The 21,994-nt window shown below is 44.4% G+C and overlaps 1 protein-coding gene across 1 annotated transcript in view; it reads right to left on the bottom strand.

Moving 5' to 3' along the window:
* Positions 1 to 20,508, bottom strand: part of VSIG10 (V-set and immunoglobulin domain containing 10) — a 59,001-nt gene extending 38,493 nt beyond the window's left edge. The window contains exons 1-2 of the mRNA XM_006865506.1: positions 20,430 to 20,508; positions 8,516 to 8,797 (exon numbers count right to left, since the gene is read on the bottom strand). Of these exons, the coding sequence (XP_006865568.1) occupies positions 8,516 to 8,797; positions 20,430 to 20,508 (361 nt within the window). The remainder of the gene's footprint in view (positions 1 to 8,515; positions 8,798 to 20,429) is intronic.
* Between the last annotated feature and the right edge of the window lie 1,486 nt (positions 20,509 to 21,994).

Genomic DNA, 21,994 nt, shown 5'->3' with positions numbered 1-21,994 from the left:
ACCTGTAACTGTCATACTCTCAACTACTACAGAGTTGGGGGCAGGGTGTGGCATTCTAGAAATGTTGCATTGCCCCTTGCCCTTCTCCTTGATGTTAGAGCAAGGGTGGGGAATGCCCAGCCCAAGGGCCATATAAGCCCACAAAATCATTTGGTCTGGCCCTGCTAGGGCAACCACAGGCAGAACTCTAAATTCAATAAATCTAGGAGCTTTTTTCATAGCAATATACTTTATATTCAGTGAGGTTATATATATCCAAAATGGCCCTTTGCAGAAAAAGGTTCCCCACCCCTGCCTGAGATACTGCAGCACAAGAGTATACTAAAAAGGCTGACCAGAGTTTGTAACACTGTCTTGGTTTATTAATAAATTTGAAAGTATCTCGGGAAAGTTTAAAAGAAAAAAATCAACATAAACAAATTAAGAGAAAAAAAAATAATAATCCATCCCGAGAAGCTGTAAACTGCTGTGAACCAGGGTGTTTCTACGCTCCATGGAGCATCAGGTCCAAGTCCAATCACAAGACACAAAACAATCCCATCCTTAGGAAATAACAGTAAAGACTTTTGTCAGGGATGACTGATGAAACCAACCACAGTGGTCCCCATTGTGAGCACATTCAATAGGTCCAGGCCTACAGAACACCTGACTCCCTACAAATGCCAGCTGTTGAGTATGTACACAGTGGTTCAGGGAGTACGGAGAAAACCACCTGCCGACATCGTAAAGTTAGCTCTGTGTTTACACAGAATCTTGGTACTATTTGTAGATACCAAGTTGCTTCAGGATAACAACTTCTCACATCTTGAAAATTCTTTTCTCCCCTAGCTTCCAAGGTCATGTTAGAATGTTTCCAAACTGTTCCCTTAAGAAAAACAAGACATGTGACGAAGTTATCCGTCAAATCAGTGAAAAAATGGAAAAAGCAAAGACCTGGGCACACACAGTTCCTGACTCACTAGTAAGTCCTGTTGGGAAGGCCCAGACAGCAAACTGATGGTTGGGAACTTTGAGAAGCATTTTTCCCAAAGAAATCCCATCACTGGCTTCACCAATGGATCGAGCTTACATGCACCAAATGTATACTATGGGCCTATTCTGTGCTGAGAGCCAAGCATATTATCTCACTAATGGGTTTGTTGTTGTTAGGTGCTGCTGAGTCAGTTCCAACTCACAGTGACCCTACCTACAAGAGAATGAAATACTTCTGGATCTGCACCATCCTCACAATTGTTCCTAAGTTTAAATTGTCGCAGCCACCATGTCAAGCCATCTCGTTGAGGGTCTTCCTCTTTTTTCTGCAGACCTTCTACTTTAATAAGCATACCATTCTCGCTTCTAAAGAACATTTTGGCTGTGCTTCTTCCAAGACAGATTGGTTTGTTCTTCCGGCAGTCCACAGTATATTCAGTGTTTTTTGTCAACACCATAATTCAAAGGCATTGGTTCTTTGTGGCTGTCGCTGAAGCTGAGAAGCTAAAGTGATGGTCAGAAAACCAATGGGTTTTCCCTGTGCAGGTTCCAGTTCTCACAACTCTATCTAGAATTTTAAACGTGTTCAAGCCTGTGGGGGTGGTTATTGTTGATGAATCCCATTGAGTCAGTTCCGACTCATAGCAACTCTGCACAGGGTTTCCAAGGAATGGCCGGTGGGTTTGGACCACTGACCTTGTGGCTTGGTGCTTATCCTACAGTGCCACACCACCATTACCCACAAGTTCATAGATGATAAAACTAAAAGGTTTAAACAAGTGGACCCCCAAACAATCCATGGAACCTGGATTTGAGCCTAGTTCAACCTCAGAGTGTAAGATCTCAGCCAATTAACAATACCACCTCCTTACCAGAAATAGGTTAATCCATATTCCCAAATCTGCAGTGCAAAAATGAGACTGAGTTCCAGTATGAGCTGCCAAGCCACCAGGCTATTCCCACAGGCCACTAAGGAGCAGGAAGGGGCTTCCTGATGATCAGAGATCTTGGGTGTTTATCCAGGAACCTTCTGGAATGGGAGCAAGAAGGGGGCCTGGAGCCATCTGCATCTTGTTTTCACAAACAGCTCCTACTCTAGTCATGGACCCCTTATCTTTTCTAATGAAAAAGTGTCCATAAAATGAACCACACTACAATACCATAACTGCACATAGGCCTTTCCCTCAGAAAGCCAAAAAAACCATTTGAGTGATCGCATTAAAAAAAAAAAAAAGCTGTAATTCCACCTTGCTCCTCTACGGCCAATATAGAAAATACTTACTGGCCAGAGTTATGCGATGCTTGTGGAATTAGTCACAAAAGGACAAAGGTTGCATAAGACCATTATTGCAAAAGCTTAAGAAAAGGTACCCATACTAAAAGAGAAAAAAAAAAATTCTTTGTTGGTTACCAGAGGTGGGAGGAAGGGGAGGCAGAGCACAAGTTAGGGGATGGTCACATCATAGCTCGGGGTTGGGAAGGGCAAATTACAAAGAAAGGGAAGGCAATACACAAAAAGGGGGAGGGGAGTAGAAGAACCAGGTAGATAGAGGAACACTTAGGTAGGTGTGCATGGGCTAAATGGGTCAGCGGTAAATAGTGAGGCATGTTCAACCTTGGATCAACTGGACTCTGGGATACAGGGATCATGGCATAGCCTGAATGAGTAAAAGAGGGGAAATAATGTTAAGATGCTTGGCTGTGTTATGGATATTGGTTTCCCTTGCCTACTATTGTAAAATAGACACTTGAGGGGGATAGAAAGGAATATCAAGAAACATGATTACAGAAAGCTTGTAAGTCCACCTTCAGCCTATAAGGTGTAGGAATACCTAATATGGGTGCTAGAACTTGCCCAGAGAAATGGGCTTCTTGTGGAGCCTTTGTAGTTTATAGGACCTTAGGTAGACTCCTGAGCCCTATCCAGAACCTTCTGAGGTGGAAGATTCCCACTTGAAAGGACATACAGACCAGCCTAGAGTGGCTAGAGGAACAGAAGATACTTTCTGAAAGAAAGACCAGCAGGAAAAATACAAAACAAAAATGATAGTCTGAATGGCTACAACAAGAACAAGCAAGCTGTTCGCCTGGGAGCCATCAAGGCAAGCAATCAAGTTCCTTCAGGACAAACCTCCTCCCAAGACTGAAACTCAGAGGGAAAACACGAGCAGGCACGTAAGCTTGCTGGCAACCATGTCGGTCTACTTGTGAGCGGAAATGAGGGGAAAGCAGCAATGAAAATATGGGCTAAGTTTAACCACGGTCCATAGACTCCCATCAACTTTGAGATGGAAGAGAAAAGAGGAAGGGCTGGTTGGTCTGAAGTGTGGTGAGACTTGAGGACTCCTAAGCCCATGGACAAGGACCTAGCCATGAAGGATGAGAGCTGAGAGTGAAGTGTCTAGCTGATACGAACCAAGGGGAGATGCACAAGATTGCTCAGACTTGCAGATAGTACCCATTTGACTTGATGATCAGAACTCAACCAGAGAAAGAGAAAGAAATTTGATAAAGGATCCAAGTGTAAAGTACTACAATATGATGAACTTGACCTATATTTATGGATGTAGCTCAAAATACAAACCAAGAGGGAAGGAGTCCATACATTAAGGATCAAACCTATCCCCTCTGTATACAGGGTTGATATGGATGGGCAACTGAGACATTAGCAACCTAAAATAGGGGGCTATAAAGGCATGAGCTCTGGTAGCATAGTGGTTACGAATTGGGCTGCGAACCGCAAGGTCAGCAGTTCGAAACTACCAGCTGCTCCACGGAAGAATGATGAGGCATTCTGCTCCCGTAAAGATTTACAGCCTTGGAAACCCTGTGCAGGGTCGCTATGGGTCGGAACTGACTCCATGGCACATAACAACAACAACAAAGGCATGAAGTGGCTGGCTTACACATTTTCAAGAGGGAGTTTACTTTCAGAGTGTGTGGAGGAAGGAAGAGTCCCCACTGAATAGTTTTCATCTTGTCTAGACAGGTGTGGTGAAAGGATTCATTGATTCAATAGTGAGTACTTGTTATCATACCTAACTGCAATCATCACAACTGCCAATGTAAAAGTAGTGTAACAAAAATGGGCGTGTAGTTCATCTTACATTCCAGGAAGAGAGGATCCTAGGACCACCAAAAGAGAAGAGAATGAGCTGAACATGGGACCCTAACCAGAAAAGCAGCAATACCAGAGTTGGAGGCAGAGGTGATGGAATGGGGAGATTGAGCAGCTGAGGACTCTAGACTCATAGAAAGAGAAAGGCTATGTTATGGTGGCCAGGAGAATGGCTTCCAGAATGCGCCCTTTGATTGTTTAAATGATTATATATCCCTGAGTGGTTTGTTTAGGTACATCAAAACAAAGGAATAAAGAAAAAAAAAAAGGAGAGGGGGATTTTCTTGATTAAAAAAAAAAAAAAATGTATTGTCGTTTTGTGGGGAGAAGGAAATGATACATGTGCTAGAGGGTAGACACGCATTGACATGGGTGACGAGGCAGGGAAGTTGGCAGAGGAACAATAGGGGTAGCAGGAGACACAGGGAGGAATGCAGTGGTTAAAGTGAAAAGAGGGGCATGGAGGGGATTGCAACCGAATAATGATGGAAAGTCTATGGTTTGTTGACTGTAAAATGGATGATCTGCTCTGTAAACCTTCACTCAATTCACACTAAAGTTAAAAACAAAAACCCTAACTCCTATAAGGAAATTATATTAGTCGGTATAATACACTGTGAGCAGATCACTGAAGCATCCTTTCTAGAGACTATTTGTAAAGATAGGTAAACAACATGCTATTAAAAGTGATGCTTAACATCCAGCTGATAAGAAGAGAGGGCACATGCGTAAGAACACCCACACTTGCAAATAATACCCACTTGTCCTAGCTTCAATGACTGGATGAGCAGAGCTCAACCAGAAGTAAAAAAAAGAGGGAAAAAAAAAAAAGTATTCTCATACAATTTAATGAACTTGACCTACACCTATGGAAGCAGTAGCTCAAAAGAGGGAACAAACCCTTACAGCAAGAATCATTCCCACCCCCTCCACATACAGAGTAGACAGGGATGGGTAACTTGGACATTGGCTACCCAAAATAGGGGGCAGGGGGCTACAAAGGCAAGAAGTGACTGGCTTACAAGCTTTCTAGAGGGCACCTAGATCCAGAGGGCCTGGAGGAAGGTAGAATCTCCACTGGGTAGTATCCAATCTGTCTAGGCGGAGCTGATGAATGGAAATGCAGATCTCTTGGGATACAATAGTGACTAATTGTTATCAGGACTGATTGTGAGGGTTGGGAATGTAAAGGTAGACATTTTGTAGCAAGGAGGGGAGTGATTAACTTTCCAGTCTAGGAACAGAGGTACCTGGGACCACTAAGGGAAAAGAGTGGAGAGCGGGACCCTACCCAGAGAAGCAGTGATGCCTGAGATGGAGGCAGAGATGACATGGAGAGATGGAACAGCTGGGAACTTTAGACCCAGAGAGGGAGAGTGACTGTGTGCTGACGACTGATGCGGGGGCGCGCCTTGTAGGGTATACCCTTTGGTTGGTTGATGATGCATGGAGGGGATTGTAATCATGGCAATGAAACGATATACGATAGGATGAATGTAAAACTAATGTTCTCCCATGTAAACTATCACATAATCTACAATCAAACATTAAAAAAAAAAAGTGATACTTAGAAAAAAAAAAGGTGATGATGTATGGAAATAATCTATTGTATTCCCTTGGGAATGTGATTAATTTTTCACTATCTGTCTGTGATGAGTTCTCATGTGCTTGTGAATAAAGGAGTATCATGAAATCTTGAAAAAAAAAAAAAGAGTGACGTGAAGGAAATAAGCATTACTGCTTTCCAGAATCGGGCTGTGAGCCTCAAAGTCAGCAGTTTGAAACTACCAGCTGTTCCATGGGATAAAGATGAGGCTTTCTGCTCCCATAAAGATTTACAGCCTTGGAAACCCTGTATAGGGTCGCTGTGAGTCGGAACCGACTCCACAGCACATTACAATAACAACTCTCCAGCAGGAGAGGACTTGCCTGTGGGCTCACAGCAGGAACGTTCCCCAAGACAGCTAGGCCAAAATTCATGGCATTTTAAAAAACACCCACATTCATTACTGACTTCTTAACAATTCATCTGTGGCACCTCCAAATATGGAAACACAGTGCTCCTGGAATCCACAAGCTCAAGAGCTGCCAGAAATCTTACAGATCATCCAACACTCGAGATGTGTCCTTCAGGCCTCTTGTTTCTTCACTCCCTATATCCCACGGATCCAACTACAAGCTCCCACTGGTCTACGTCCAAATTATTTTCTGACTCTGTGCATTTTCCCCAATGCCACTGCTGCCATCTTGGTTCTGACCACCAATGTCTTAGATCTGGCCACCAAAGTTTCGGTTTCCCTACTTTTCTTTTATCAGTCCCTCTCACGACCACATCCATACGTTCTCCACATGTAACTCAAATGGTGCCACGCCTGGTTAGAAGCTGTCACTTAGTCTGTCCTGCACCTAGAATAAAATCCTAACTCCTTGCTGGTCTGGCCCAGCCTGCCAAGTCTCATCCCTCCTTCCCTCTCATCTACACCAGGTTCCTGCCATCTACCCATCCAGGAAGACACCACATTCATTCTGTCTTACATCAATTACTCTGGCTAGAATACTCTGTCTGCTTATCTTTGCAAGTCTGGCTCCTACATATCATTCAGCTTAACTATTGCTACCTCTAAAAGTTCTTCCCTGACCTCCCAATTTAAAATACTTCAGGGAATCACATCGCCCCATGTTAAGGCTCTGCACAGAATTGTCACACTGATACTGTCTTATGCATTTATTGTCCATCTTCCCAAACTAGAATGTCAGCTCTATGAAAGCAGGAATCTTGTCAACTTTTGTCCCATGTCCCCATGCCTAGAACTGTGCCTGGCATACAGTAAGCTCTCAATAAATACGAGGGGGTCATCAAAAAGTTCATGGAGAAATTCCATTAACTTTTATCTCCATGAACTTCTTGAAGCCCCCTTGTATGTATTTTTAAAAATAGCAAACAAACAAGTGGGTTCCTATGGAGTCAATTCTAAGTCACGGTGACCTCAGCATGTATCAGAGTAGAGCTGTGTCCACAGGGCTTTTAATGACTGATTGTTTGTTTTGTTTTTTCCAAGTAAATCACCAGATCTTTATTCCAAGGCGCCTCTGGGTGGGTCCTAACTGCCAAGCTTTCGTTGGAAAGTACGCACTCAATTGTTTGCTCATTCCTATCATCATACACATATTCACACAGAAAAGAGTAAACTGTACAGAGCAAAGAGACCATTAAATGTTCCCATTACCATACACCCCAGATATAGAATATGAGTCATCAGACTATACCAAAGTCAGCAAACTCTCTCTGCAAAGGGTCAGCTGGTAAATATTTTAAGCACTGTAGGCCACAGTCTCTGTCTCCCCGACTCCACACTAACTGTAGAGTGAAAGCAGTCAGGCAATAGGTAACTGACAGCGAGTGCCTGTGTTCCAACAGAAATTTATCTAGGGATGCTGAAATGTGAATTTCCTATCACTTTCACATGTCATAAAATAGTAATCTTCAGAATTTTTCTGTTAAAAGGTAATGAATACTTGCACAACTTGAAGAATGTAATCAATGTCACCAAAGTGTACATGCAGAGACTGCTGAACAGGTATATTTGGTTGTATAGATGATCAACAACAACACAATTTTTAAAAACTTATAATTCTTGAAAAAGGCAAAAAAAACATCTGGAGCCAGATATGTCCACAGGCCATAGTGCACTCCTGTGCTCTAAATTCATGCTTATATATTGAAAGCTACAATAAACTGTTTCAAGAAAGAGTCATAGGAATAGTAGTTAATCCCAAACCATGTACTTAGGAGCCTTATACCTGGGAAGGTAAGCTGCATATGAATTCCACCTGATAAATAAGGGAAAGCGAAGCTCAGAGATGTCAAGCTACTTACTTAAGGTAACACAAAACTAAGAAACAGTCCCAGGATTGAAACTCAAAGTCTAAATGGATTGTTATTCTGTGACTCTGTTGCGTAATAAAATGTTATTACCAGGAATGGCATTAACAATGAACTAAAAGGAGTTCTGGTAACAAAGTGGTTACGAATCGGGCTGTAAACTGCATTGTCAGCAGTTCAAAACTACCAGCTGCTCCATGGGAAAAAGATGAGGCTTTCTGCTCCCATAAAGATTTATAGCCTCGGAAACTCTGTACAGGGTCGCTATGAGTCAGAACTGACTCCACAGCACATAACCACCACCACCAAAAATAGTAGCTAACCAATATACCCAGAGTCATTTAGAGCACTTTATGTAGATCAAGTGGTACCTATTCTTCACAAGGAACCTATGAGACAAGAATTCTCTTCATGCAGGTATGAGAAATGTCCTTCTGCTTATAAGTGGCAGAGACAGAGATAAGAAAACCCAGACTACGTGACTAAGCCCCATATTGCCAACCATGTCCCTCTCCTCCATGCTCCTTGCCCACTCCACTTACTGGCCATCTGCAGGCATACTGTGAACCACTGAGTCTCGTTCAGGATCACCCGGCAGGTATAGTTCCCCTCGTCCTGCAGGCTCAGCGCCTCAATGTGCAGGGAGCTGGCATTCACCAGAGAGAAACGTGCTTCAGCTGATGGGAGGCTGGAATTCGAGGACAGAAGGAAGACAGGCTCCGAGTCATTCCGATACCAAGTCACCAGGCCCACGGTCCCCGAGATGTTGCCACACTGCAGAGTAATGTTCTCGTGGACTTCTCCAATGACGACAGCCTTCAAGTCTGTACAAGGAACCACAACAGTGTTACTACCTGTCTTGATCTCCACATAAAAGAGCAAGAAACAGTTCTTATGATTAAGATCTTAAATTTAAACAAACAACAAAAAAGCCAGCTGTATGTTTTTAAGATGTGTTAACACACAGAAACCCTGCTGTTGGGATTACAGGACAGGACCAGGTATTGTCGAGTCTTTTCTCACATATGTGCAGAGAAGAATTGTGTTCCACAGAATTTTCCAGATCGATTGAATATAGACTTTTCAGAAGAGATTCCCAGACTTCTCTTCCAAGTTACCTCTGGGTGGACTCAAACACCTAACCTTTTGGCAACACTCCACTGGCCACTGGTGGTGGTGATGTGCTGTGGAGTCGATTCCAACTCACAGCAACACTGACTGGGGTTTCCAAGGCTGGAGCAGAAAGCCTCATCTTTCTCAGGCGCAGCAGCTGGTAGATTCCAACTGCTGACTTTGTGGTTAGCAGCCCAACGAAGAACCCACTACGCTAGCAGAGCTCCTGTCTACTGGCCACCACGTGACTGTCCTTAATCTATGGAAGATGATAATCACAGCCTGGACCATTCCTCTCTCCCACCATTAGTGTGTAGGGCACTCCCACTCGGATCCTGAACTCCCCTGACTTTGCTGGCTTGGATCAATGGGATGTCAGCAAATGTGGTACAAGCAGAGGCTTCTACTGTGTATATGTAACAGGAATGACTCACTCTTGCCTTCCGCCATCGCCCAGGTTAGGACCCAGAGGATGGAAGTGACCCATGTGTTATCCCAGTCATTCCAGATGCTGCCATTCTGGTTCACTCTCCAGCCAGAGATCCTGGCTCGATCCCCAGACATGAGAGGGAGCTCAGGCAGCATCAGCAGAGCTGCCTACCCAGACACCCTAGTACCCTGAGCAGTAAGTACTCACTGTTGTGTTGTGTTGCTGGTTAGACACCATGATACAGAACCCAGGTTGTTTTATTTGCCCAGAAATCCAAAGGGGTAGTCAGATGAGGGTTTGTCTCCACATTCTTCCAACTCTGTCTTTCCATCCCAGGTTCAGGTGACTCTGCACTTAAAGCCCTCTCAGCAGCTCCCAGCAGAAATGGGCTCATAGTACTGACCAACTATCCTGACTGTGACTGACCCCATCCAATAGTGAGCCACAGAAACATCAGGAGTTAAATAGGCAAGCGCAGTCCAACGTGATGTCTACCACGATAAGGCCTCAAAGAAAGGGATCCTAGCCCAGCTGGGGTAATGTCAGGGAAGGCTTCTCCAGGAAGCCACACTGGGATCTGATAGACTAGGTGTTGTTAAGTGGCTTTGAGTCGGTTCCAACAAATAGTGACCTTGTATAGGGTTTCCACAAAGCGGCTAGTGGGTTTGAACCTCTGAGCTTGAGGTTAGCTGTCCAGTGATAATCCTACAGTGCTATACCAGGGCTCTGATGGACTAGTTATTGTCAAAAGCTGTCTAGTCAGTTCTGACTCCTGGTGATCATGCATAGGGTTACCCAGATTGTAAATCTTTGTGGAAGCAGAAAGCTTCATTTATCTCCTGTGGAGCGGCTGGTGGGCTCAAACCACTGAACTTGCAGTTTACAGTCCACTGCTTACTATTCAGAGCCACCACACTCCCCTGATGGACTAGTAGGAATTGATAAAATAACAAGGAATTAAAATAATATACTAGAAAATATATAACAAAAGAAAGCAGTAAATTGTAGCACAGACACTTGAGTGAGATAGAAAGAAATATCAGGAAACATGATTACAGAAAATGATAAACCTGTCTTTAGCCTATAACTGACTGGAAGACCTAAAAGGGGTTCTAGAACTTGCCCAGTGAAATAGGCCTCTCACAGAGCCTTTGCAGTATATAGGACCTTAGGTAGAATCCTGAGCCCTATCCAGAACCTTCTGAGGTGGGACATTCCCACTTGAAAGGACATACAGAGCAGCCTAGAGTGGCTAGAGGAACAGAAGATACTTCTTGAAAGAAAGACCAGCAGGAAAAAAAACGAAAATAAAAATGGCAGCCTGGTTGGCTACTTCAACAATAAGCAAGCTGTTTGCCAGTAAGCCGTAAAAGCAAGCAATCAAATCCCTTCAGGATAAACGCCCCTCCAAGACTGAAACTCAAAGGGAATATACGAGCAGGGATGTAAGCTCAACGGTGACCAGGTTGATCTACATGTCAGTGGAAGTCATGAAGATATGGGCTGAGTTCAACAACGTTCCACAGACACCTTGAGACGAGAGAGAGAAGTGGAAGGGCTAGTTGGTCCAAAGTTTGGGGAGACCTGGAAACTCCTTAGCCCATGAGCATGGACCACAGAGGGCTAGAGCTGAGAGTGAAGCACCCATGTAATATGAAGTGGGGAGAAACACACAAGAATGCCCAAACTTGCAGACAGTACCCATTTGACCTAGCTTCGATGGCTTGATGGCCAGAGCTCAACTGGAAGAAGATAAAGAAGTTTGATAAAGGATCCAAGAGTAAACTGCTACAATTTGATGAACTTGACCTATACTTATGGATGTAGTAGCTTCAAAACACCAAATGAGAGGGAAGGAGTCTTCACTTCAAGGATCATACCTATTCCCTCAGTATACAGTGTTGATCCACCACTCGTCTGTCAGTTTGTTATACTGTGATGGCTTGTGAGTTACTGTGATTCTGAAAGCTATGCCACCAGTTATTTAAATACCAGCAGGGTCACCCATGGTGGACAGGTTTCAGATAAGCTTCCAGATGAAGACAGACTAGGAAGAACGAGTGACAAACTACTTCCTTATATTTAGTCACTGAAAACCTTATGAATAGCAGAGACTGTCAGATATAGTGCCAGAAAATGAGCCCCTCAGGTTGGAAGGCACTCAAAATGTGACTGGGGAAGAGCTGCCTCCTCAAAGCAGAGTTAACCGTGATGATGCAACTGGAGTAAAGCTCGTGAGAGAAAAGCCCACAGGACCTTCATTCACTGATGGGGCACAACTCAAAATGAAGAGAAACAGCTGTAAACATCCACTGAAAATCGGAACATGCAATTTACAAAGTATGAATCTGGGAAAAATGGAAGTTGTCAAAAATGAAATGGAATGCATAAACATCGATTTCTTAGGAATTAGTGAGCTGAAATGGACTGGTATTGACCATTTTGAATCTGATGAGCACATGGTTTACTATGCCAGAAATGACATTTGGAACAGGAATGGTGTTGCAGTCATTGTCAAAAAAAAACATATCCAGATCAGTCATGAGGTACAACGCTGTCTGTGATAGGCTAATATCCATGAGCCTACAGGGAAGACCAGTTAATACCACTAGTAGTCAAATTTACGCACCAACCATTAAAGCCAGTGAGGATGAAATTGAAGAATTCTACCAACTTCTTCAATCTGAAATTGATCAAATATGCAATCAAGACGTATTGATCATTACTGGTGACTGGAATGCAAAGGTTGAGAGCAAAGAGGAAGGATCAGTAATTGGAAAATATGGCCTTGGTGATAGAAATGATGCTGGAGAATGCATGATAGAATTCTGCAAAATCAATGATATGTTCATTTCAAATACCTTCTTTAGACAGCATAAAAGATGACCATACACATGGACCTTGCCAGATAGAATACACAGAAATCAAATTGACTATATCTGCGGAAAGAGAGGATGGAAAAGCTCCATATCATAGGTCAAAACAAGGCCAGGGGCAGACTGTGGAACAGACCATCAATTACTCATGCATATTCAAACTGAAGCTGTAGAAAATGAAAACAAGTCCACGAGAGCCAAAATATGATTTTGAATATATCCCACATGAATTTAGGGATCATCTGAAGAACAGATTTGATACATTAAACACTAAAGACCGAAGACCAGAAGAGTTGTGGGATGACATCAAGAACATCATACATGAAGGAAGCAAAAAGTCATTGAGAAGACAAGAAAGGAAAAGGTCAAAATGGATGTCAGAAGAGACAATGAAACTTGCTCTCCAGCATAGAAAAGGTAAAGCAAATGGAAGAAATGAGGAGGTCCAAGAGCTGAACAAAAAATTTCAAAGATCAGCTGGAGAAGATAAAGCCAAATATTGTAACAAAATGTGCAAAGATCTGGAATCAGAAAACCAAAAAGGAAGAACATGCTCAGCATTTCTCAAGCTGGGGTAACTGATGAAAAAATTCAAGCCTCAACTTTCATTATTGAAAGATTCTCTGGGCAAATTATTGAATGATACAGAAAGCATCAAGAGAAGATGGAAGAAATACACTAAAGGTGAAGGGTGAAGTTTCCAAGCAGAAGGAAAAGCATGTTCAAAAGTCCATAAGGAAGAGACCTGAAATCCAAATGTCAACAGCAAGAGCACTGCCCGGAAACTTGTTTGTTGTTGTTGTCAAGTGCCATCAAGCTGGTTCTGACTCATAGCAACCCTGTATAGAGTTTCTGAGGAGCAGCTGGTGAGTTTGAACTGCCGACCTTGTGATTCACAGCCCAGTGCTTAACCTACAGCGCCACACTAGGAGTCCTTGTTGCCAATGTTTATTCTACAGCACCACACCAGGAACTTGTTAATAACGCAAATTCTCAGGTCCCAGTCCAGATCCAGTAAATCAGAAACTCTAGGAGGAGACCAGCAGGACAGCAATTTGCTTTAACAAGCCCTCTTGAGGAATCTGATGCAGACTAGAGTGAGAACCACTGTACTAGGGAGGGCTACCTTAAGCTCTCATGAGCATATCAGAGTGAGCTGGACTGATTGTTGTATGGCGTACTAGTGACTGATTGCACTAAGGGTAACCAATCTGGCATAAGACCATTACTAGGTTGTTTTGTTGTTAAGTGCTGTCGAGTCGATTTCGACCCATAACGACCCTGTATAGGGTTTCCAAGGAGCAGCTGGTGAGTTTGAACCACCAACCTTGCAGTTCAAATTACTTTGCAGTCTGACGCGTTAGCCCACAGCGCCATACCAGGATTACTAGGTAGTAAGAAGCAAATGCAGCCCATTTTGCTGCAAAGCATCACACTTTCCTTCCTCGTCAATGCCTGAATACACAGAAACCACAGGGGCAGGAACAATGGGCAGAATATGTTAGCAATCTTTGACATATGCCATCACATTCAACAGATGAGAAAACGTGGCCCAAAGAAGGAAGAGGCTTGGTCCAAGGGAAGGTAACAGGGTAGGACTGGAATCTAGAGACACTCTCAAAGTAGGTGACCATACTGAGGTTTGTGTAAGTTGACACTTCATTAAAAAAAAGAGTCAGTCTTCAATAAATGGTGCTAGGACAACTGGACAGCCACATGCAAAAGAATGAGGTTGATTCCTTACCTCACATCACATGTAAAAATTTACTCAAAATGTATCAAAGACCTAACTGAATGTTAAGAGCTAGAACTATAAATCTCTTAGAAGAAAACCAAGGGGTCAATCTTTGTGATCTTCGGTTAGGCAATGTCTTCTTAGGTATGATGCTTAAAGACCATACACAGCAAAAGAAAAAAGCAGAGAAACTGAACTTCATCAACACTAAAAATTGTTGTGTTTCATCGAGCACCATCAAGAAAGGGAAACAACAAATGCAAATGGGAGAAAATACTGGTAAATTCTTTATATGATAAGAGGTTTGTTTCCAGAACATGTAAAGAAACGTCTTGCAGCTCCACAGTAAAAAGACACCACAATTCAAAAATGGGCAAAGGATGTGAACAGACATTTCTGTAAAAAAGATAAACAAAGGGCCAATGAGCACAGGAAATGATACTCATTGTGGCTGGTATTGTTATTGTCAGATGCCGTCAAGTCAGCGTAGACCCATAGCAACCCCATGTACAGCAACATTATCGTTGTAGAAATTAAAAATAAAAACCACAGTAAGATTCCAAATGAATGATGAGCTTCTGAAAACATTAGGATGTCAAATAAATCAGTCACAAAAGACCACAAGACGACATATTAGATGATCCCACTGATACGAACGTTAGAGAGCCAGAAAGTGCATTAGGGGTGGTTTAGGGCTGGGCGCTGGGGAGTGATGAAAATATCCTAGAGTAAGTTAGTAGCAAAGGCTACAGAACTTTATGGATATACCAAAGATTATTAAAATGTGCTATTTAAAGGATGAATTTTATTATATGAAAATTGTATCTCAATGAAGCTGGTATAAAAAATTAACTCATTGACACTTGCCTCTGGGAACCCCTCCCTCATTTATAAAAAGGAAGAGTACCTATTATCTGCATTTGGCTTCTTGTTTGGCTTTGAAAGATCTGAAGGCAGCCTGGGTCCACAGGAAGTTCTGACTCTCTTGCCATCTTGATCACAATACTAACCAAGATTTTAGAGTCAAGCCAAGGTGAGGGGAAAAAAATCTGAGGTCCCTTGCTGAAAGGCTGAGAAGGCTACTAGCACAAGAAATTCCATGTTAGGATGAAATGCTTTTGAACAACCATTTTTGAAACAAACAAACAATAACCCAGGAAAGGATTGTTTTTAAATGATTCGCCTGAGAACCCAAGTTCCCAGAAGGCAGTCCTCACTGAGGAGAGAACTATAAACTTTGAAGTTCCAGATTCATTGTGTTCAGGAGAGCTACAGACCTACCCCTGCCCTAACTTTTTGGCAATGGAGTAAAGGAATGGCAGCTTGGAAAAGCCTTACAGAAACTTTCATCTTGGCATGTGAACTAGCATTGTCTTCGCCTTCAGAAACAGAAAAATAGCATCACACAATAAAGCATTTCATTGTTCCTACAGTCTTTGCTCACTCAGTTCTTTTTGAACTACTGAAGCTGAAGGGATTCTCCTTAACGACTATCTTGTCCAGAGATATGGCTGCTGGAGTACTTGGATTTGAGGTTGAGTCTGGTCTCAGTGAAGAACAAGACAGTCATCGACTAGTGATGTCTGGCATGGAAAAGATCTAGGTACTCCTGCATGGTGCACTAGGTTCATTCTTAACAGTCTAAACCCTCATTTTACAGAAAACTGAGGGTCAGGAAGCTTAAGTGTTCACTGCCATATAAGGCACTGACAGAGCTGTGATTGTTATTCAGGTTTCTGGTGTCCAAGCCTCAAGTTTTACTCAGGTCTTCCACACAATGGTGACAAGAAATAATATAGTAACAGGTTGTGTTCCTAGAAGTTGTTCGTCTGGTGTCTACAGTTTCCCAGGTGCTCCCCCAACTTTAAATTCAGAAGATGCCATAAAGGACTATTTTCTAATGCTGTCCTTGTGTGATCGTTTATAGAGTTGGGATTACACCTAAACATTTATAGCTTTGACTGCAACTTTTCCCCAAGATTGACCTGGGGTTTGCAATTTGTGGGGACAAGTGATAAAAATAAATAACTTCATTTAGCGTTGATGAGCAGGGCAAGTCCCTCAAGACAACTACCAATTTGAAAAACAATAAAAATACTCCAAGCTCAGGACACCCCCTGTCACAATACAAAGAGGTAAACCAGGCTTGTGCACCAAAGAAGTAGATATTCCAGTGGAGGAAGCTTCCCTGCGTGGTGAACAGAGCAGCTGGTGAGCTTGAACCACTGACCTTGCAGTTCAAACGGCTCTGCAGTCTGGCGCATTAACCCACAGTGCCACACCAGGTGAACAGTTGTTGTCGTCAAGTGCCATCAAGACGATTCCGACCTATAGTGACCCTGTACAGGGTTTCCAAGGAGCAGCTGGTGAGCTTGAACCGCCGACCTTGCAGTTCAGACGGCTTTGCAATCTGGCGCATTAACCCACAGCGCCACACCAGGTGAGCAGTTGTTGATGTCAAGTGCCATCGAGTCGATTCCAACCTATAGCGACCCTGTATAGGGTTTCCAAGGAGCAGCTGGTGAGCTTGAACCACCGACCTTGCAGTTCAAACGGCTTTGTAGTCTGGTGCATTAACCCACAACGCCATACAACATAAAAGTCAGTTCATTCCAACATGCTGATGCTAGCCATGGTTCTGACATCCCGAGGACTCTGAGATCCACAATGAAGGCAACAGAGTAGACAGTAAGCCACCCAAACTCCCCACCTTTGTCTTATTCAATGCTGCGTACAACAGAAATACCACAAATGGATTCCTTTCACAAACACAAGTTTATTCTGTCACAGTTTAGGAGGCTACAAGTCCACAGGCAGAGTGATGGTTCTAGGGGACTTTCTCTCTTCATTGGCTCTGGAGAAAAGCCCTTGTCTCCTTCCAGTATCTGTAGATCCAGCATTCCCTGGCAATCTCCATGTATCTTATCATCAATCTGTTGCTGATCTAGGAGCTTCAGAGTGCAGGGACCCCAAGTTCAAAGGACATACTGCACTCCCAGCTCTTCTTTCTTGGTGGGAGTAGGTCCCATAGTCTCTGCTCACTTCTCTCTCCTTTTATCTTTGTAAGATGGAAGAAGCTGCAGGCCACACCTCTGGGAAACTCCCTTACATCCGATCAGTGATGTAATGGGATTAGCGTATTGCAGCCCATCATTTTCACTGGTTTATCACATCAGATCACATCCTGGGGGATTATCACATAGACCTCCACATTATATCATTATGTTGCTGTTGTTGTTAAGCACTGACAAGTTGATTCTGACTCAGAGACCCCGTATAGGGTTTCTGAGAAGGGTCTGGTGGGTTTGACCAGGCAACCTTGCGATCAGCGGGCCATCATTATATACCTGCCAAACCACAGAGAATCATAACTCAACCAAGTTAACACACATTTTGGTGTGTGTGTGTGTCGGGGTGTGAAATTCAATCTATGACAGACACTGGAGCTATTTCAATTCACAGCAGTCCTGTATAAGGCACCCGAGGCTGTACATCTTTAAGGGAGCGTAAGGCTCGTTTTTCTCCCATGGAACGGCTGGTGGGTTTGAACTGCCAACCTGCAGTTAGCAGTCCAGTGCTTATCCTACGGTGACACCAAGGATGCAGACATCTTGGGCAGGGCTGGGGAGGGAGAACACTTTACCATCACCTTCAACTTCTATCGGTGGTCACCTGAGAATTCTCCTCCTACCTATCCCCAGCACAGTATGCAGAGAGTCAGATGTAGGAGGTGGCAGCAAGCAATGTCCATGAGGGAAGAAGGCCTGGGGTGGGTAATTGTAAAACCAGTGTTGGAGTCAACTGAATTCCCCTCACTTCATGAAGGAACATAGAGAATCGTCATCCACATCAGCTCAAAGCTGATTCCTACAAGGTAGAAGTCAATCTCCTCTCTCCAACCTGCTTCCCAATTCTGATGCCAGCTGTCCCTCCCTCGACACTCTCTAATCCTCTGTTCAGTTTAATAATTCACTGCAATGCCACAGACCTCACAGACCACAACGACAAGGTTAACTAAAAAGTAAGCAAACCACAAGGTCGGTAGTTTGAACCCACCAGCTGCTCCGTGGGCAAAAGATGAGGTTTTTCTGCTCCCGCAAAGAGTTAAAGCCTTGGAAACCCTATACAGGGTCCCCATGAGCCGGAACGAACTAGAAAACACTTGACCACAACAACAAAGATGAAACAGTTACAATTCAGGCTCAGAAACAACTCAGGATACAATTCTTCAGTCAAGATAGCACTCAGTCTGCGCATGCAGGCAGATCTCTTTCTTGGTCCAGCCTCTGTCCTGCTTGGGCAAGTGGACAGAGTTGTAAGTGCCCAGAGGCAACTGACTGTACCAGGAAACCTCCAGCATGAAGGCCCTCAGCTCTCTCACTCTGTGGATTGACAAGCCAACTGTAACCACCTTGCTCCATGGGCCATGAAGCCCAATGCACTGTCTCAAACAGGGCTCCTGATTCTGCTGCCACCATTCCTCTACCATTGCTTACTGCTGACTCATACCATTTCTGGTTTTAAAGCTTTCTCTGGATCCTGGGTTTAGGAGGGTCTCGACTTGGGGACGCTGGATCCAAAGGGCATTCTTTTTGGTGGTACTGAGGTTCCATTTCTGCTCTGGGATTGGCTCTTTTTTACAGATATGTGAAACTAACCAATTGCCTAGTTAGTCCATACACTTTATTTGCATTGCCCCACCCACACAAAGGTGCCATGCACCTTATTTGAATTATCAGCATGCATTCCAATCCCTCAGGTGAGTCACAAACACATTATGTACATAGCCACAACCAACCAATTGGTGAGAGTTACAAGGCTAGAGCTGAAAAGGCCATATAAAAGGAATCCATCACACCTTAATAACATAAGAAGAGATGAGTACTATAAACAAATTTGGGTCCATGTATAAGGAGCTCTGGTAGCGTAGTGATTACGAATCAGGCTGCGAGCCACAAGGTCAGCAGTTCGAAACTACCAGCTGTTCCACGGGAGAAAGATGAGGCTTTCTGCTCCCGTAAAGATTTCTAGCCTCGGAAACCCTGTACAGGGTTGCAATGAGTCGGAACAGACTCCACGGCACATAACAACAACAACATCTTAGATAAAAGGTGGTGGTCCCTGCTTAATTTCAGGTAGGAAAGCAGACTTGTGTTGCCAGGTCTTCTGAATTTTCCAGAAACATTAGAAACTTACATTATGGAAATGTTATTTTTAAATGGTAGCTAAACAAACAAACAAACAAAAAACTTGTGAGAGCTTAACTATTAGGAACTTTTGACACTTGCTGCTAGGAAGCTCAGAAAGCAATTTGCCATCCACCTCCAACAAGAAGTGGTCAGCTGGAGGTTGCAGAACTGGACAATACAGAAGTGAGCACACCACATGCATCCTTGGCAAGCTACCTGCCACCTCATTTTTCTCCAACCCAGTTTCTTCAGCCCTTCCCTGCTTGTCAGACTGCCCTGCACACAGCAGACATGCAGTCAGCTCCCACTAACAAACCCTATGAGTTTCACAGAGTCCCGCTCCACAGATTTAGACACCTCTGGGTGGATGCAATGCCCAACTTAACAGTAAACCATTTGCATCACCCAGCAGTCTCACGAATTCATTAGCTGAAGAAGCAAATTAAAAAATAATTTTAAAAACCATTTCTCCAGTCTTCTACATTCTATTTTTGAAAATCACGTTCTTTTCTTTCTTTTTTATTTTATTTTTTCCTAACAAGGCAGAGTACTTGGATAAATGAAACATTTAAGACCTTTTCCCAGTCATTTCAAGAGCTAGGGAAGTTTTCTGTTAAGTATGAAATGATTGCAAAATAAAGTTTGTTTTAAAACAAATAGAAGAGTGAAGCAGCAAAGAAGAGCGTTCAGTGAGTTAACCTCACTTGTTCGTTCGTCTAGCTTCGTACCAAAATTCACAGGTTACAGATTTAAGGTGAGTTCAACCTTGGGCAGAGTGGGGAGAAAAATAAAGAAAGAGCCCAGGAGTTTGAGCCTCAGCTCAGCACCCCCCGCGAACCCCCCTCCCCAGACATTTTTCACTTTCTTTATCACCTACCAGCTGTCCTTTAGCATTCTCACCCGCTGCTGCCCACCCTCAGGGTGGCGGGGGTTATCTCGCTCTCCATCAAAAGTCCCGGAACATTCCTTCCCATAGAGCCAGGCCAGGCTCCCAGCAGGAAATCCAAGACCCTCCCGGGATGGGGTGGAGTTGGAGGGCATTCACGTACTTGCTCTCCCCTTCTCTACCACTTGGGAAACCTCAACTTTCCCCTACAGATCCTGACCCCTTACCTGCATCAACCCAGCGAGCCAGGAGCGCCCCAAGGCACAGGAGGATCCGAGGCTCCAGAGGCTGACCGCCTGCGGCCATGTCGCCTCAGATCCCAACAAGGGTCCCTCAGGAAGCGGAGGCTCTGGTGGGGCTGAGTGTATGCCCTCTAAGCTTCTCCGGGTTCCTTAGAACAGGAAAGGTGTCCCACTTCCCGCAACTCCCACGAAGGATGCTTGCGGCGCGCCCGAAGTCTGAGTCTGGGGAGCCTCGGTGTCCGCTGCACTGAGCTTCCCTTCCCACGAGGAGTTTCCCTCCGGAGCACCCGGGCTGGAGCTGGGAGGGCGCCCGCAAGCCCTCAAGCCGCCTGCTCGCTCCCACTCGCGGAAAACAACTAGAACGCGGCTCCCTCCCGCCTCCCGTGCAGGCGGGAGCCCAACTTCCTCTACCTTGGTTGGAGAGGAGGGCTTTATGCAAAGGACACGCGCCCAGGCGCACCAAGACCAGCTCGCTCGGGGAGGAGCCCTGAGACTGGTCCCTCCCCAAGCCCAATCCGAGGCCTCCCGCTGGGCGCACCCAGCTCCGCCAGGGACAGCAGTGTGCAGTCCAGGGGACATCCAGGCACAGCCCTGCAGCTGCCGCAGGACAGCACCCCCGCCGGGCTTGGAGCACTGGCCGCAAAACCTTGCGGAGCTGGCGGGGGAGAGGAGGGATAGCGTCAGGAGCTGCCAATTCGCAGAATTCAGGGCCCCCCTCGCCATGCAGTCTCAGGGGCTGTGGGGATTCTCATTCGTTTTCCTGGGCGCAGAGCAAACGACCTGGGCCGCCATCACGGCCTTTTCTAGCCTTTGCAAAACGAAAGCAGGCCAAGCGTGAGGGAAAGCTGATCCCTTAGATCTTCCAGCCAAACGTAGCCACGAGACGCCAAGTCTCGTATTAACGGGCAGAGACCACACAGTGAGGGTCATGGCCAACAGAGCAGCGGCCTGGCTGCTCAGAAAACTCTCTGATTTCCAGTTTGCCCTTCGCCAGCCCAGATTTCCAGAAAACTACAATCCGGGACTAGAAAGCCTCTATTTCCTGCCACGCCCCCATCCCATTCCCCATTCTAAGGGAAAGGAATGCTGAGTAGGATATCCTCAACAGCCCACACTTGAAACAGACTCATGAGAAACTTCCCTGTTTAAAAAAATGCAATGAATATTATAAAATGGTCACTGTAGGCTCCAGGAAGTATATAAAAACTCATGGAAAAATTAAATGGAAATTTAATGGATTTTTTTTCCCATAGACATTTTGAAGTCAACACATATATAGGTATATGTGGTGGTGGTGGTGGTAATTATGTGTTGTGGTCAGTTCCAGCTCATAGGAAACCCTGCATAGGGGGTTCCGAGGCTGTTAATCTTTACAGGAGCAGAAAGCCTCATCTTTCTCCCACAGATCCGCTGGTAGTTTCAAACTGCTGACCTTGAAATTAGCAGCCTGACTCATAATCACTAGGTTACCAGAGCTCCTAATATAGGTATATAAGTATTCACTATAACATTCTTACAACTTTTCTGTACGTTTGAAAATCTTCATTATG

This window comes from Chrysochloris asiatica, unplaced genomic scaffold, assembly GCF_000296735.1.
Source record: "Chrysochloris asiatica unplaced genomic scaffold, ChrAsi1.0 scaffold00078, whole genome shotgun sequence".
NCBI classification, from domain to species: Eukaryota; Metazoa; Chordata; class Mammalia; order Afrosoricida; family Chrysochloridae; genus Chrysochloris; species Chrysochloris asiatica.
Note: the sequence above shows the minus strand (reverse complement) of the source record. Positions and strands in the feature narration are given on the sequence as shown.